The sequence below is a fragment of the Molossus molossus genome, unplaced genomic scaffold (genome assembly GCF_014108415.1).
Source record: "Molossus molossus isolate mMolMol1 unplaced genomic scaffold, mMolMol1.p scaffold_m16_p_19, whole genome shotgun sequence".
In the NCBI taxonomy this organism is placed as follows: Eukaryota; Metazoa; Chordata; class Mammalia; order Chiroptera; family Molossidae; genus Molossus; species Molossus molossus.
This window is the reverse complement of record NW_023425354.1, coordinates 182,793-200,205: the sequence shown is the minus strand read 5'-3', so window position 1 is coordinate 200,205 and position 17,413 is coordinate 182,793. Positions and strand designations below refer to the sequence as shown.

General features: G+C 49.4%; 1 protein-coding gene across 5 annotated transcripts in view; it reads left to right on the top strand.

Moving 5' to 3' along the window:
• TBCD (tubulin folding cofactor D) overlaps positions 1-17,413 on the top strand; it is a 150,051-nt gene that overhangs the window by 109,622 nt on the left and 23,016 nt on the right. For all 5 annotated transcript variants that reach the window (XM_036269983.1, XM_036269982.1, XM_036269978.1 and 2 more), the window contains 7 exons: positions 3,992-4,072; positions 6,553-6,626; positions 7,953-8,070; positions 8,559-8,619; positions 10,360-10,382; positions 15,976-16,007; positions 16,579-16,641. In XM_036269983.1, the coding sequence (XP_036125876.1) occupies positions 3,992-4,072; positions 6,553-6,626; positions 7,953-8,070; positions 8,559-8,619; positions 10,360-10,382; positions 15,976-16,007; positions 16,579-16,641 (452 nt within the window). The remainder of the gene's footprint in view (positions 1-3,991; positions 4,073-6,552; positions 6,627-7,952; positions 8,071-8,558; positions 8,620-10,359; positions 10,383-15,975; positions 16,008-16,578; positions 16,642-17,413) is intronic.

The following is a 17,413-nucleotide window of genomic DNA, read 5'->3' as shown; positions in this document are numbered from 1 at the left end:
GGCCAGTCTTTATAATTTTAGCGGATGCACAGGAAGAGGGATTAATCTATCTTCCCAATGATTAATGACCATGAACATCTTTTTGTGGATGATCTTTTTGTGGGCTTGACAAATCCATTGCCTGTTTGTTTACTGGTGAGTTGTTTTCTTCCTGCAGAGAATTTGAGGGTTCCTCCTGTGTTCTGAGTACAGCTCCTTCAGATCGTGCTCTGTAGGTGTTTTTCTAGTCCACGGCTTGTTCAGTGTCTTCTGTATTCCTAAGACAAACCTAAAAAAAAATCAGCTTTATTTCTGCACACCTGTTTTATTACATATCACTTACATATAGTAAAATTCACTCATTTAAAATGGGGTTTTGACCCGGCCAGTGTGGCTCTGTGGTTGAGTGTCGTCCCTGCACTAACTGGGTTGTGAGCTTGATCCCATTAGGGGGCGTGTAGGAGGCAGCTGATCAAACCTACCCTCATGATGATGTTTCTTTCTCTCTCCCTCTTACTTTCTCTCTCTGAAATCAATAAAAGCAACTTTTTTTTAAAAAGTAGTTTTGGCCAATGTGGAACCACTCCCACACTCAGCATGAGGTGTGTCCCATTGCTCCAGCAGGCCTCATGCCCAGCCCTGCTGCCTTGGAACCTCTGTCCCCGAGTCCCCTTTACTGGAATGAGTGTAGATGGGGTCACGAGGTGTGTGTCGGCTCCTTCAGCCTCACAGTCATTCCCTCCCCGTGTCCCGCCACTGTGGTCTTGGGTGTGTGAACACAGGCTCCTTTCTGCTGGGATGTAACTCACGTCATTGGCACCCTCTGTTGCTTTGTCTCGCTGTTCCTTACGGATTTCTGACATCTGCAGTCCTATGTGCCCTTAGTGTGCATTCTGTCATATTTTGCTTTCTAGCCGTTGTTCTCTAACAGTTCTGTACATTCCTGTCCACTGAGCTCTTCAAGAAAGCAGTTTGAACTGTTTCCCTCTGTAGATCCCAGCTCAGCACACTGTGTAGCAGCTCAGTTGCTTCTCTTTCTCGCTCCCACCATGTGGTCACCTGGCTCTGTCACTGCTGCATCCCTCCCATCCTCAAACGCTCTCGTCCTGCTCCTCCATGCGGCTGTTGCCTCTGTCCAGCTTGCACTGACCTGGGCACATGGAGAGCCCGTTGTCCATCCTCCCTCCACCGCCACTGTCTTCGGAGGCATCTCTCTCCTGTCACACACCAGATTGTCCCCTCAGGCTCCTCTCCCTCATGCTCCTCCCTCTGCCGGACTCCCTGGTGTGCACTTTGCATCTGCGCAGACGCAGAGTGCTCTGTGAGGGCTGAGCGCTCTGTGAGGGCTGGGTGCTCAGCGAGGGCTGGGCGTTCCGGGGCTGGCGGCTTGGCAGGGCATCTCGTGGAGGTCAGCCACTGGTTGGTGCCAGAGCTTGGGCCAGCGCTCAGGCCTCCATGTGCTCTTCCGTGAAGCCAGTTGTCATTCCTCTGTCTGTGTTTCTGGAATCCCACCGCTCCTGGGCACTGGCCTGGGGTGGGCCTGTCTGCTGGGAGGCACCAGGGTCCTCATGTCCGAGCAGATTCTCCTCCATCTCATGCACAGGCCTGCCCACTGGGCACACAGGTTCATCTCATGTTACACGCACATGTGTGTCCACAGAGTCCATGTGAAATCATACTTACCTTCTTGGCTTTCTGCACCATCTGCTCTCTCTTTTTTTTAAACTCATCTTTATTGTTGACTGTATTACAGATGTTCCCTCCTTTTTCCCACCATTAGCCCCCTTCTCCCCAATCCTGCCCACCTCCTGCCTTCCTACACTATTGTTAGTGTCCATTGGTTGTCCATATGTGCATAGAAGTTCTTTGGTTTACCTCATCCTGCCCTCCCTTCCACCTTCCCTTTGAGGTTCATCAGTCTAAAAACCAGTTTGTACTTCTTAATTCCTTCATCTTTTTCACCCATCCCCCCAGCTCCTTCCCATTTGGCAAGCAATAAAAAGTTCTCTGTACTATCTATTAGTCTGTTCCTGTTCTGCTTGCTCATTTTGTTTATAGATTCAATTGTTGCTAGATATATATTTATTGCCATTTTATTGTTCATAATATTTTGTTCTCCTTCAAGAAAATCCTTCAACATTTCATATAATACTGTTTTGGTGGTGATGAACTCCTTTAGCTTTTTTTTGTCTGGGAAACTCTATATGTCCATCAATTCTAAATGACAGCTTTGCAGGACAGAGTAATTTTGGTTGTAGGTCGTTGCTTTTCATCACCTTGAATATCTCTTGCCACTCCTTTCTGGCCTGTAAAGTTTCTTTTGAGAAATCAGCTGACAATCTTATGGGAGCTCCTTTGTAGGTAAGGAACTGCTTTTCGCTTGCTGCTTTTAAGATTCTCTCTTTGTATTTATCCTTTGGCATTTTGATGATGATGTGTCTTGGTGTGGGCCTCTTTGGGTTCATCTTGTTTGGGACTGTCTGTGCTTCCTGAACTTGTATGTCTGTTTTCTTCACCAAGTTAGGGAAGTTTTCTGTCATTACTGTTTTAAATAGGTTTTCAATTTCTTGTTCTCTCTCTTCTCCTTCTGGCACCCCCAATATGCGAATGTTGGCACGCTTGAAGTTGTCCCAGAGGCTCCTTACGCTATCCTCATTTTTTTGGATTCTTTTTTTTGCTCTTCTGATTGGCTGTTTTTTTGCTTCCTTATATTCCAAATCGACCATCTGCTTTCTCTGTCAGGTGCTGTGTAATGTGTGGGTGATGTGGCAGGTTGAGACAGCGATTAGCTGTTTTGGAGGCATGGAGTGTAAAACTGCATTTTTGGGGTAGGGGGTACATGCAGCTGGTATAAATTTCAGAATGTGCAGAAGAGCGTTTAGGGAAGAACAGTTTGTTTCAGCCCTGGCCGGTTTGGCTCAGCGGTTAGAGCATTGGCTTGCAGTCTGGAGAGATCGGGGTTCGGTTTTCCCGCTAAGGGCACATACCTCGGTTGCAGTTTGTCCCCGGCCCTGTTGGGTCATGCGGGAGGCAGCCTCTCGATGTGTCCCTTTCACGTCGATGTTTCTCTCTCTCCCTCCCTTTCTCTCTCCTTCCCATTCTATCTGAACCAAGAATGGAAAAATGTCCTCGGGTGAGGATAAAAAAAAAAGAACAGTTTGTTTCACCTCTCCTTTCAGCCACCCAGTTCCACCCAGGGTCCCTCATTTTCTCCAGTTTCTTACGTCTTCTTGAGATGTGGTCGTTTCACACATTTAGGTGTATTGACTTCCATTCCTCCTTTCATCCTTGCCGAATGGGGGTACATGTGCACAAGGTTGGAACAACTTAAGTGCTCAGCAGCCGAGGATGCTCAGGTGGTGATGTTTCGCTGTAGGAGTGAGGAAGCAGCTCTGTGTCTGTGCTTGGCAGGATGGACATCTGTGTGCTGTGCAGTGTGCTGTGCAGCGCGCTGTGCCCTGTGTCCTGAGAGCATCTGCATTAACTCCCTCCGACTACTGGCTTCTGTCCAGTCTTCGCTGTTGTGAATGATGTGACGCGGGTATTTTTGTGTAGAGTCGTTGTGATCAGTTCCTCGAGTAAATATGTACAAGGGATTTATGTATATTTAACTTTATAGAAATCTTTCGTTTTTTAAATTATCACTTGAGTATATTTTTCCATTGCTTTTTTATTTTATTTTTTTAAATAGTTTATTTATTTTTTCTTTTTAGAGCGAGAGGAAGGGAGAGGAGGATGGGGGTTGGGGGGAGAGGGAAAGAAACGAGAAACATCAAACTGCTGCCTCCTGCATGCCCCTACCTGGGATCGGGGATCAAGCCCAAAAGCTATGTTCTGACCAGAATCAAACTGGCAGCCTTTTGGTGCATGGAACAACGCCCAGCTGAGCCACACCAGCCAGGGCCATAGGAAACTGATTTTGAGTGGTGGCACTACTTTACATTCTAACGAGCAGTATGTGAGCAATCAATTCCTCCACATCCTCACCCTCTCTGAACACCGTCTCTTTCAGCATGTTTATTGCTGGCTTTCCCGAGTACACACAGCCGATGCTGGATCACTTGCTCACCATGAAGATCAGCCATTGGGATGGGTAAGTGTTGCACTTCTGTGTGGATGGAACAGGAGCCTTTCAGAATTCTTTCTTTAAAACTATGTTTTGTTTGTGTTATTTTTTTTAAGTATAGCTGATTTACAATATTACATTAGATTAGGTGTCTCGTAGGGATTTGACCCTTAAGAATGCTCGACAAGCACTCTAGTAGTACACCTTTATCAGTGTTGGTATTCTGTTACACCTTTTTAGTATATGTTTTTAAGAGGTATTGCCCTGGCCGGTTTGGCCCAGAGGTTTGGGTGTAGGACTGAGGACTGAAGGGTCTCAGGTTTGATTCTTGGTCAAGGGCACTTATCTGGGTTGTAGGTTCAATTCCTGGCGCCACTCGAGGTCATGTGGGAGGCAACCAATTGATATGTCTCTCTCACATCAATGTTTCTCTCTCTCTCTATCTCCCCCCTCCCCCCTCCCTTCCACTCTCTCTAGAAGTCAATGGATTAACCAAACAAAAAAGAGGTATTGGTCCGTCATTGTCTTGGGTTTCTTTTTAAAGGTTTTCTGCTACGTAGACATACCTCAGATAATTTATGTATCAAGATAAACATAATTAAAAAATTTTTGATTTGGTAAAATATACATCATTATAATATTTATTATCTTTTTTTATAAATCCTCACCAGAGGATATTTTTCTATTTGTGTTCAGATAGAGAGAGAGGGAGAGAGAGAAAAACATTGATGTGAGAGAGATGCATCAACTGGTTGCCTCCCACACTACCCCAACCAGGGCTGGGGACGAACCGAAACTGAGGTATGTGCCCTTGACCGGAATCAAACCTGTGACTCTTTGGTTCACGGGCCAACGCTCTAACCGCTGAGCCAAACCAACCAGGGTGGAATATTTGTTATCTTAACCACTGTTAGTGGGCAGTTCAGTAGTGTTAAGCACATTTACTTTGTTGTACAAACAATCTCCAGAACTTTCTATCTTGTAGAACTGGAACTCTGTCCTCATTAAACAAAGACTCCCTCCTTCCCCCTCCCCCAGCTCCTGGCACCCACTATCTACTTTGTCTCTCTGAATCTGACTGCTCTGGGACCTCATATGAAATCACACAGTGTTTGTCTCTTTGTGACTGGCTGATTTCACTGAGCACAATGTCCTCAAGGGTTTCAGAATATCTTTTCTTTTTAAGGACGATAATATTCCCTTGTTGGACATACCATGTTTTCTTTTTTTTTTTTTTTGTACGTGCCCCTAGCAGGGGGTGCCGAACCTGGGACTCTCTGGTCCGCAGGCTGACACTCCAACCATTGAGCCAAACCGGCCAGGGCATACCACATTTTCTCTATCCATTCTTTATTCATTCATCAACGGACCTTTAGTTATTTCTGTTTTTTGGCTGCTGTGAATCATGCTGCTATGCACATGGGTGTCCAAATATTTTCTCTCGTCCTTGCCTTTGTGTGCATGTGTGTGTGCTTGTGTGCCCTGACTGGGAATCGAACCTATGACCTTTTAGTGTATGGGGAGATATTCCACCCAACTGAGCCCCACTGGCCAGGGCCCCTGCTTTCAGTTCTTCTGGGTGTACACCCAGAAGTAGATGGTGTATTATATGGCAATTCTGTTTTTAATATTTTAAGAAACCTCAAAAACCATACTATTTTTCTTAGTGGCTGCACCATCTTATATTCCCACCAGCAATGCACAAGGATTTCAATTCCCCCAAATTCTTACTAGTACCTTTTTTCTGCTTTTGTGATCCTAATGGGTGTGAAGTGATAGTTTAATGTGTTTTGATTTGAATTTATCTAATGATTATTGATCTTGATATTGATACATGCTTGTTGGCTATATGTATTTCATCTTTGGAGAAACGTCTCTTCAAGTCTTTGTCATTCTGTGTGCAGTTGAATATTTGTTGTTGTTGCGTTGTGGGAGTTCTGTACTCCAGATATCAACCCTTTTCTGTGGCTTGTAGATGTCTCTCCCATTCCTCACACTGTCTTTTCACTCTGTTGATGGTTTCCTTTGATGCAATCAGAAGTTTTAAATTTCAGTGTGGTCCCATTTATCATCAACTTACCTATTGTTTTTACTATTGTTGCCTATACTTTTGGGGTCAAACCCAAGAAATCATTACTAACCCTAATGTCATAGCACTTTCCCCTCTGTTTTCTTCTAAGAGCTTCTAGTTTGAGGTCCTCTGATAGTTCTTCCCACCTTCTGCGTCTCATGGGGGTGTGGATGGTGGAGATATTTTGCCACCCAGCACCTCAGAGGTGGCAGTGGTGCCCGAGACGAGTCTGGGTTCAGGTGCTGCATTTACTAAATTCTCTCTTCCTCGTTTGTTATAATCAGAGGTTATTATTTGTTTCTTTTCAGCAGTGATTTTGATTTAGTGGCTAGTTGACTCATTTAGATTGTTTCTCTTTTTATGAGTTGAATAAAGCTAGAATCATCAAAATGAAGGAACTAACAATTTTCTGTCTGCGCCCCCCCCCCCCCTCCAGGGTCATCAGAGAGCTGTCAGCGAAGGCGCTACACAACCTGGTCCAGCGGGCGCCTGTGTACAGCACCGCTCAGGGTAGGTGGCTCCATCCATCCTGTAGGCCTCGCACACACGCGCAGACGTGTATGGCACAAACACACACATGTATTGTCAACATGACGCTGAGGACGGGCCACCTTGCTGGTTTCAAGACCTGGGGAGCGGAAAATAATGTGTTTCTCTCCTGCTGATAATTGGGACAGAACCCAAACCAGTTGCCATGGTCTTTCCAAGGACAAATGCTATGGATGCTGCGGTGTGTCCACCGGGAACTCTCAGTCCGTGCCCCTGGCCTGGGGGCCGGTCATAGCAGGGAGTTGATGGAATCGTGTATGTCCTGCATATTTCAGAAATAGCTGTTTTTAAACAGCAAAACAAAACAAGTGAACTAATTCATCATGTAATAAATTTTAAAAAAGCTGTTTCCTGGGTGGCTCACGGCCTTGGTAGCAGCCTGCTGTGCTGTGTCGCTGACCTCTCAAGGGCGGCAGGGCCCACCTCTAGGCTGTCTCACCTGATGGTGCGGCTGTGTCAGGGTCCATCGCAGGGGCGTTTGTCAGAGTGAGCAGCTAGTGGTCAAACCATGGGTCTTCAGTGCAGCTGCTTATCTTTCTTCTATGTGTTTAACATTCTGGGACTTGAAGTGGTTCTGAGGCCCTTTCAGCTTCGTGGTTTGTTAATTCAACTGATGTCAGGAATCTTGTGTGGAGCTCACTTACCTGTAACTGATGAGCTTTGCTGCTGGAGGGCTCAGTGCTGTCCTTTCTTCCCAGCTCAGGAGCTCCAGCGGGCCCAGAATAAGGGGTTTCCTGACCCGAACACTGGTGCCAGCTGCCATGTGGGAGCGCCTGAGTGGCGCTCTCGCGGCTTGGACGCTGTCTGCTTTGGCAGCCCCTGCACCGCTGCACGGGCGCGTTTAGAGAAGTTGAGATGGGCTGTGATGTCCCCAGGCTGGTGGAAAGCTGGTGTGGACGCGGCTCCTCCTTGTCTGCTCTCCACCAGGCTGTGAGGACGCTGCGACTTTGCGTTCTGTCCCCAGAGCATAAGACACCTAGAGGCCCGTCCTGCTCTGCACTTAGTCACAGGAAAGATCTCACCCCATGCTACCTATCTTGTGTCTGGGGACCTGGGGTGTGTGTGCTGTTTGGGGAGCAAGAGGCATCCTCGGCCACAGTCCTATTCAGTTGCCTGGGTGCCAGGGAGCCTGGTCTGTTGGCGACATCAGGCGAGGTCCTGGGTGTTGCAATAACAATCCTGACAGAACTTCCAGCGGGTGCGTCTCTCCTTTTGGATCCTGAGTCACTGAGTCTGACAGTCATTCTGTGTGTGCTCATGCGATGTCTTCTGTCTTGTCCTGTGCAGTGTTCCCACGCCTGCTGTCGATGACACAGAGTCCAGACCTGCACACGCGGCACGGGGCTGTGCTTGCCTGTGCGGAGGTGGCCCACAGCCTGTACACACTGGCGGTGCAGGAGGACAGGTACAAGAAGCCCCCGCCCTCCTGCTGAACCACTGTGGTCGAGAGCCTGACCCCATTCATTTTATTTTGTTAATTAGTGCTGGTGGGGCAGTCTTCATGTTTTATTTGGTGAAGTTTGTCAGTGGTCCTCTTGCCTCTGATGAGTTGTGGCCTTTGATGGACCACCCCACTCAGGGAGCCAGCGAGCATGTGGCCAGATGGAGGCCACTGATGGCCATGATGTACGTACAGGCTGACTACTGAGCTTGGTTCCTGACCACTGTAGAGCGAGTGTCCCAGTGGAGCGAGTCCCCCAGATGTCTGGGTTTCCTGGTGCACATAACAGCCCTGTGGACACTGCTGCAGGCTGCTGAGTGTGCAATAGCATCATGTCCAAACTGTGTACGTGCCTCACTGAGAATGCCCTCGTGCTGAAAATGCCAGCCACCGGCTGAACCGTCAGCCTCTGTGGTGCTGGGGTCTCACGTGCTGTGTTTGAACTCCTGCAGGCCCGTGGAAGACTACCTGGACAGGATGACAGTGCAGGGCCTGAAGCAGATTCACCAGCAGGTCTGTATGTTGCGGGGTGTCTGTCTCTCTCCACCCTCAGCCGCATTCGAAGGCTGGGGTATGATGACCAGAAGCACCCTTCGGAGGCTCAGTCCCAGCACAGTGGGCAGACCTGGGATCCATCAGCTGGGGGGTGGTTCTCTGCTCTTCATGGGCCATCTCCTCAGGTTTCTGTGGGTGGAAGAGCATCTCGTCTCATGTGGCCCGTGTCCTGGGGCAGGATGCAGGGCTATCAGCTGGGCCAGTGCATTCTGGCAGGTGCAGGCAGCTCAGCTCAGGCCTTGCTCCCCATCCCAGTTTGGTCAGGGCCTAGTCTCACAATAACCACAGTGGGTGGGCACAAAGGCCTTGGATTCCCAGCTGTGCCTTCCTGGTGGGCATCCTGAGTCTGAAGTTACCATGCTGCTGGGGAGAACGACGGGTTTTTCTGAGTTTTCAGCTTCTCAGAGGCTCCTGTGATTCAGAAGAGCTGCAGGTCTCAGGGTTACAGGACAGCGTCAGTCATGATGAGGCTTTAAATGGTTCACTGTTTGTTGTCCCAGGTGGACTGTTGTGTTTTTTTTTTTCTTTATGGATTTTTAGAGAGGAAGGAGAGGGAGAGAGAGACACATTGATGAGAGAGAACATCGATTGGCCGCCTCCTGCATGCCCCCCACTGGGGATCGGGCCCACAACCTGGGCATGTGTCCTGACTGGGAATTGAACCGATGACCTCTTGGTGCAGGGTCGATGCTCCACCACTGAGCCACACCGGCCAGGCTTTTTATGTTCTTTATGTAGTAATGCACATTGGCTCTCAGACTCTTTTTTTTCGTTTTTTCACCCTCACCCAAGGACATTCTTCCATTTTTTGTTCAGATAGAGTGGGAGAGAGAGAGGGGGAGAGAGAGAGAAACATCGATGTGAAAGGGACACATTGAGTGGCTGCCACCTGCACAACCCATCTAGGGCCGGGGACAAACCGCAACCGAGGCACGCGCCCTTAGTGGGAACCGAACCTGGGTCTCTCCGGACTGCAGGCCAACGCTCTAACCGCTGAGCCAAACCGGCCGGGGCGGCTCTCAGACTCTTAACTGTTTGTGCCACAGACTTGCTCTATGGTTTGGCTGAGCTGTCAGTCTTTGTACTCAGTGTTTGTCACTTTACACTGGAGTGTGGCCTGCCCGCCTCCTTCTGTCAGGATAGCATGACAGTGTATGAGCCAGTGGTGCTGGGAGGCAGGGCAGAGGTTCAGAGACTGTGGCCATGTGGCCGTGGTACTTTGGCTCCTTTTTCTGTAAAGTGTGAGGGATCACAACCCACCTCTAGGGTTTTTGGGAGAATTAAAGCACAGTGCCATTTAATTTTAGCTGTGGTGGTGATAAGAGGCATTCCTAGGTTCTTTGGAAGAAAAAGTGGCATCGGAATTCCTGATTGGTGGGATTTGTTTTCTGCCCAAGAGGCTATTTAGGGGGATGGTGATGTCCTGGTCAGTCCTGGCACCCCATCTCTGTCTGGCCACCCTCTTCCTCCCCTCTGTGCCTCAGTTTCCCTCCCAGCTGAGGCTGTTGTGAAGATTAAAGGAGATATTATGTGAGGGGTTCAGTGAGGTGCTCGCAGAGAATGAAGTGGCTCCATCCCTGGGCAGCCCAGCTTGAGATATGTTCCTGGGCCCTGTTTTCTCATTGTTAATGTTGCATACCTATTTTTAAAATCTAAATAATGTATATAACTAAAGAACTTTTTATTTTTTGTTTCTAGCTTTATGATCGTCAGTTATACAGGTAAGCTTTACAAACTGAAGTGCTTACATTTTTGTGTCTTGAGCCAGCTAACGCAGCCCCGAGTGGGGCTCCTGCCGGGTCCCATGGGCCTGCTTTGGTCCTGTTCTGTTTGATGCTGTGACAGCCACTGCTTCCTAAGAACTGGCCTCACCTGGCTGGTCTCAGCTTGTGGAGGTTTACTTGACGCTTGCTGGTTGAAGTGTGGAATCCGACAGGTTTGGGGGTCACAGGCCCCAGCAAGGCAGCTGCGTTACCTGACATTTCCTCTGCCCTCCCGCCACGCAGCCTGCGTTGCTCTCCAGCAACAGAGCAGCCTTTCCCGAGTTTCATGGATGGAGTTGTTCTGCACAGCCTCTGGGTCTGGTTTCTTTCTTGGAGCGTGAAGTCTCCAAGACGTGTGGCTGTGTGTGTGCAGGTGTTCCTGTGCGTTGTGGTGGTGCTGCTGTGCGTGAAGTCTCCGAGACGTGTGGCTGGTGTGCGTGCAGGTCCTGTGCATTGTGGTGGTGTTGGTGCTATGTGTGTGCCTTTGTGCTCATCTGCGCTCCAGGTGATGGACATTCAGGTTATTTCTCTATGCTTTTAAGACACTGAGACCTTTCTTCCCTGGCCTGTTTGGCACAGCTTTTAGAGCGTCGGCCCATGGACCAGAGTTGCGGGTTTGATTCTGGTCAAGGGCATGTACTTTGGTTGTGGTTCGGTCTCTGACCCTGGTTGGGGTCGTGTGGGAGGCAACCAGTCAGTGTGTCCCTCTCATGTTGATGTTTCTCTCTCACCCCTTCTCTGTTTCTCTCTCCCCCTCTCACCCACTCTATCTGAAGATAAATGGAAAAATATCCTTGGGTGAGGATTTAAAAAAAAAAAAAAGACGGCGGAGACCTTTCTGAAGCGACTGATATTGTCTTCCCACCAGCAGTGACTGAGAGCTGCTCTGTGTCCTCATCACCACTCAGCTGCCTTAGAGGGAGCCAGTGCTGTGGGTGTGCACTTCCCAGGGACCACTGGCCTTCACTGTCTTCTGTCTTCTTCCGTGAAGTGATTGCTCAGATCTCGCTCATTAAAAAAATCTCACGATCTGTCTTCTTACTGAGCTGTCAGCATCTTCACGTAGTCTGGATACGAGCTCTTGGTAGACACCGTATTTGCCAGAATTTTCTTCCTGTCTGTGGTTTGCCTTTTCATTTTTCTTTTTTATCCTCACCAGAGGACATTTTTCCATTTTTTGTTCAGGTAGAGTGGGAGGGAGAGAGAGGAACAGAGAGAGAGAGAGAGAAACATCGATGTGAAAGGGACACATCGAGTGGCTGCCACCCGCACAACCGACCAGGGCCGGGGACAAACTGCAACCGAAGTACGCGCCCTTAGCGGACACCGAACCCGGGTCTCTCAGGACCGCAGGCTGACGCTCTAACCGCTGAGCCAAACCGGCCAGGGCATGCCTTTTCATTTTTCTTAGCGGCTTTTTAAAATGTTTTTGAGAGAGAAACATCAATGTGGGAGAGAAACATCCATCGACTCTCTCCTGCATGCCCCCTATTGGGGATCAAGCCTGCAATCCGGGCATGTGCCCTGACCAGAAATCGACCTGGCAACCTTTTAGTGCTCGGGATGACACCCAGCCAACCGAGCCACACTGACCAGGGTTGCTAATGGCTTTTTTAAAAATACATGTTTTTACTGATTTTTTTTTTTTTAGAGAGAGAGGAAGGGGGAGAGAGAGAGAGATCGATGTGAGAGACATTGATCAGCTGCCCCCTGCACTCCCCCTACTGGGGATCAAGCCTGCAACTCGGGCCCGTGCCCTAACCAGGAATCTAACTGGGACCTCTCAGTCCATGGGACCACACTCAATCCACTGAGCCACATCGGCCAGACTCTTAGTGGCTTTTTAATTAACTGTAGGGTTGTGTATATCAGCCTCTTCACTTTGTTCTTGATCTCTCTCATTGTCTTCTCCCCGCCTCCAGTTTTCCTGAAGGCCTGGGCCCGTGCAGGGCTCAGACCAAGGCCCCTTCCCATTCCAGTGTCAATATCAGAAGTGTCCAAACCTGTAGAGGATTTTTATGAGTTTATTGGAGCCAAACTGATGACAATTGCTGGGAAGCAAAATCTCAACAGATTGAGAAAATGATCTGGAGAATGGCAGTTTTGTAGTTTATTTTATACATGGAAATTAAAGGAGGGGTAGGGGGATTACATGAAGTCCCTTGGGGGTAAATTAAGGGGGCTAGAGAAAGCAGAACGGGGAAATCTCTGGGGTTGGATGAGGAATGAGATGGAGGCAACTCCTCTATCACACTGGTGGGTACTGGGCAGTGGACCTTCACAGCACAGGGAGATGCTGTGTGGGCAGCAAGGTAACCACGAGAGTTCTGTAGCCTCGTGCTCTTGGTGTGCCCTGAGGGCTCTGGAAAAGATCACTCTGACATTTCAAAGGTTTGTTATCTTAGATGTACAAAGGCCATAGTCAGGTTCACCCGAGGTAAAGACTGACCTTTGTCAGGGAAGCTGAAGGCCCAGGACGTGACCACCACCATGACCCCTTATAAGTGAGGAACTTTTCTATTCAAACCATGCTGTGTGGTGCATGCTGTCTCTGAGTGTGTGAGACCTCCCCTGAGCTGGTCAGTGTTCGTACAGGGGACCGTCTTCTGGACCTGGCTGTACTCTCCTGGGCTGAGCTGTGCTCAGTTGGCGCTTTTACTTGACGTTGATTTTTCTCATAAGTCTGCGTCCCTCGTAGAGTCCTCTTTTGTGGACAGGTCTGTCCATAGTGAGACTTCAGATGCAGCCTTTGTTCCCACTATCAGTCAGACCTGCCCCCCCACAGACTGTGCGTGGGCTTGGACGGGGCTTGTCCGAGTTCTGTCAGCATCTCACGGACACTGTTAGGTCTGGCACCCTGCTGGTCTCTGGTTTCCATGGTTGATGGCCAGGCGTACCCAAGGTCATAGGACTGTTTCCTAGTTGTCCCTAAAACTCTCCTTCTCTGGAGCTGGCCTGTGACCAGCAGATGGTCCCAGTTGACACATGGTGGTGGTTTTCTTGCTCAGTGTGTTCATGGACTTCTCGCCAGAGGAGGTGGTGAAGCCTTGCATGGCCCCAGATAGGACTCCTGTGGCTGGAAGGAGGGAGTGGCTCAGCCTTCTGGTGAGAAGGTTACTGTTCTGGGTTCAAGCTTCCTCTGGTGGCTCATGGGAAGGGTCTGCACCTTGGGACGCCTGGCACAGGTTCTTGCCACAGTTCCCATGTGGGGACCCTGTGGGTGGGCTCCTTGGCCAGCCACAAACCATTCTGCAGACACTGCCAGCTTCTCGTCTGTTCTAAAAGAACAGGAGCAGCCCGGCCGGTGTGGCTCAGTGGTTGAGCATGCCCCATGCTCCAAGTGGTCTCCGGTTCGATTTCCAGTCAGGACACATGCCCAGGTTGTGGGCCCAACCCCCAGTACGGGGCATGCAGGAGGTGGCTAGTCGATGTTCCGTCTCATCAATGTTTCTCTCTCTAAAAATCAATAAAGAGCCCTGGCTGGTTTGACTCAGCAGTTAGAGCGTTGACCTGCGGTCCCAAGAGACCCGGGTTCGGTTCCCGCTAAGGGCATGTACCTCGGTTGCAGTTTGTCCCCGGCCCTGCGAGTGGCAGCCACTCAATGTGTCTCTTTCACGTCAATGTTTCTCTCTCTCTCTTCCTCTCTCTCCTTCCCTCTCTGTCTGTACAAAAAAATGGAAAAATATCCTCGGGTGAGGATAAAAAAAAAAAAAAAAAAAGAATAAATAGAGCCCTGGCCAGTTTGGCTCAGCGGTTAGAGCATCAGCCTGCGGTCCACAGAGACCCGGGTTCGGTTCCCGCTAAGGGCATGTACCTTGGCTGCAGTTTGTGCCCGGCCCTGGTTGGGATGTGTGGGTGGTGTCCACTCGATGTGTCCCTTTCACATCGATGTTTCTCTCTCTTCCACTCTCTCCTTCCTGCTCTATCTGAATAAAAAATGGAAAAATGTCCTCGGGTGAGGATAAAAAAAAAAAAAAAAAAAAGAATAAATAGAAAATAACATCCTTCAGTGATTCAGTGAGGTCAGCGTGGAAAGATAAGTGTGTGGCCACCCTCTGGGGGGACCCAGACTGGGTGCCTCTGCAGCGTTTATTTCCAATGTGTGACTCACTGTACACTCTGCCAGAGGCCCCAGCTGGTGACCACAGCAGCAGGTCACACGCTCCTGAAGGACCTGGTCACTCTCCCGCAGGCCCAAGCCTGAGGGCTCCTGCTGAGCTTGAATGCTTAGGTCTGTGCCTACATCAGTCATTCTAGCCATCGTCTCCACTTTAGCCCCATTATTTCCACTGAACATTGTTTTCCTGTTGTGGGTTCAGGCATGCCCATGGCTCCATGACTTGCCATGACACTCACTCACAGCATGGCTGATTGCAGCAAAGGATACAGATGAAAATCAGCAACAGAAAAGGCCCTCTGGCAGAGTCCAGAGGATACCACAAGCCTCCTGTTGTCCCTTCCCAGTGGAGTCACCTGGGCAGCCCTGAATTCTCCCAGTGTCCATTTGTGACATGGCTTTTGCCACCCGGGGACGCCCACCCAGGTCAAGGGGACCCCTGAAGAACTCCGGAGTGGCCTCTTTGCTGCTCCCAGACCCTCAGATTCCAGCTACCTTGGCCTCCCACATTGTCCTGACCTCACACCCAGCTCTGCACCTTCACTCTTCCCAGGACCTTCGTTTTCCAGCATCTGAAACTTTGTTCCATTGGTTTCACCCAGTTTTCTAATTGTTTAAGGCAGGAGGGCAAATCTGGATCCTGTTACTCTATCTGGGCCAGAAGCCTAGTCTCATGACTTAATTTTGTTTTCCGATGGAGTGTTTCTTGCACTCAGTTCACCCGCTGCTGCTGTCAGCGCCACGTGTGAGCCGGGGTGGCTGGGAGCCGGCAGCACAGGCAGCGTTCCTTGTCTGGTTCTGCTCACAGTGGAACTAAGTGGATGCTTCCTTGGGTTAGACAACGGTGTCCTCCTGGTGTCTTCAATTCCTTTAGTTTTCACAAAGTAAGAGTTGAACAGTATTTGGAATTTGTTTCGTGTGATTGTTTGATGTGATTAACACCAGTAAGGAGTATAGTGTCCAGGGAAAACGGGAAATCTGAGTGACCCCAGTTAGGATCTGGGATATCTGGGAGGTGCTTCCAGAACGTTGTTTTCATTTCTTACTATAAAAAGGTAGTTGGTTACATGTAAAACTAATATGAAAGAATATTGTCATTGAAAAGATTTTGAATTACAAAGCACAGACTGTGGCTCTCCCAGCACAGGTCATGCCAAAGAGCACGAGGACGAGCTTCACAGGAAACCTGTTCAACAAAGAAGGTTTCGTATGAATATAAATGGAGTGAAGTGTTGGCCCAACATTGAGCAGCTGCTGGCATATGTTAAAACTTTGTAGGTGCTCCCACCAAAATAGTTCCTGCTTGCAGGAACAGATTCTACCAGCTAACATCTTAGGAGTTTTGGAGCCTGAGGTTGTATCTGTTACTTGGTGAGGGTATTTTATGCCATTTACATAGTAGGAGAGTTTAACACTGAATGTTTCTATTTTCAGGGGCCTAGGAGGAGAGCTCATGAGACAAGCAGGTAGGTCTGAGCAGTGGAAGGCTGCACACTGTGGGTTATGACCTCTCATTCCCACTGTGGAGGGAAGAGCAAAGTCCTAAGGGCGTTTACCTCATTTCTCTTCATACTGTGGAGTTTGCCGAGTATTTTTCTGTCGGCATGACCGCGGGTGCCTGGCCTGCACACATGGACTCCTGGGTCCTCTGCCCATGTGTGCTCACTTGGGGCTCTGGTTTTTAGCTCTTGTGGGCTTCGCTGGGCATTAGTAGCTGCAGGGGTGGCAGTAGCTGGGATAGGTGGGTGAGCGGAGGGGCATGTGTCTTTCACGGAGGGATGATAGGGAGGGATCGAACGTTGCCATCTTAGCCTCTCCAATGTTTACGTTAGCTGTAGAGCAAAGAGTAACTTTTCAGATTAGATTTAAATGTTTGCAAGGAACTCAAGTGATACCAACATGAAAATATCTGGATTTCCTGATGCATTTTTAGCTGGTGGAGTCTAGTAGGTGCTTGGTCAGTCCTGGCCATGCCCTGGGCCCTGGGTCCTGACATAACAGACGTGCCCGTGATGCAGTTACTCTTTTTCTTCCTAGTGTGTGTGCTAATAGAAAAGCTGTCCCTTTCCAAGATGCCCTTCAAAGGTGACACCGTCATCGGTAAGTGCTTTTCTTCAGTGACTAACGTTGCAGCATTTCCCTCGGAACCAATTCACCTTAAACAGCAGAAATGGACCTGTTAGGATGGATGATCAGATTCGTGACATTGCAATGTCTGGTTTTGAAATTGCTACAAGAACCAGGTGTGAATGACGAGCCTCAGCCACACACCCTCAGGAAATAGAACCTTCCCTTCTCCTCTGAGCTCAGGCTCGTTTCTCAGAGCCCTGGCTGTGGCCCTGCCCAGCACAGCCACGCCTAGCGCTGGCCACTTGTGGTACAGGCCATTGCAGGACCAGGGGAGGTAACAGCAAGTGCCAGGCCCTTGGGTGGCATGTGCGAAGGCCTGCTCCCATGGTGGCCGCAGCCAGGCCCCTTGCAAGTCTGGAGCCCTTGGCAGCCTGTCCTGTCTGTGGGAGCACAGAGGTGGCAAACGGGGCCTTGGAGAGGCAGTGAGGAAGGGCCTGCACTGCGCTGTCGGCTCTGCAGCCCTGGGAGAAGGCTGCATCGAGTCATTGTTCCGCCGGCTGTCAGGTCTTTTCTAGTTGAATGCTTGGGTTTTTTTTTTTTGGTACGTGCCCCTAGCGGAAACCAAACCCGGGACTCTGTGGTCCACAGGCCAACGCTCCAACTGCTGAGCCAAACCGGCCAGGGCAAATGCTTGGGTTTTATTGGTATGGGTTTGGGGGGTAGTTTGAGGGAGAGGTACAGAGACCACTTGAAGCTTGCAGGTGTAATAAAAGAACAAAAATTTTCCCACTGTAAACATTTT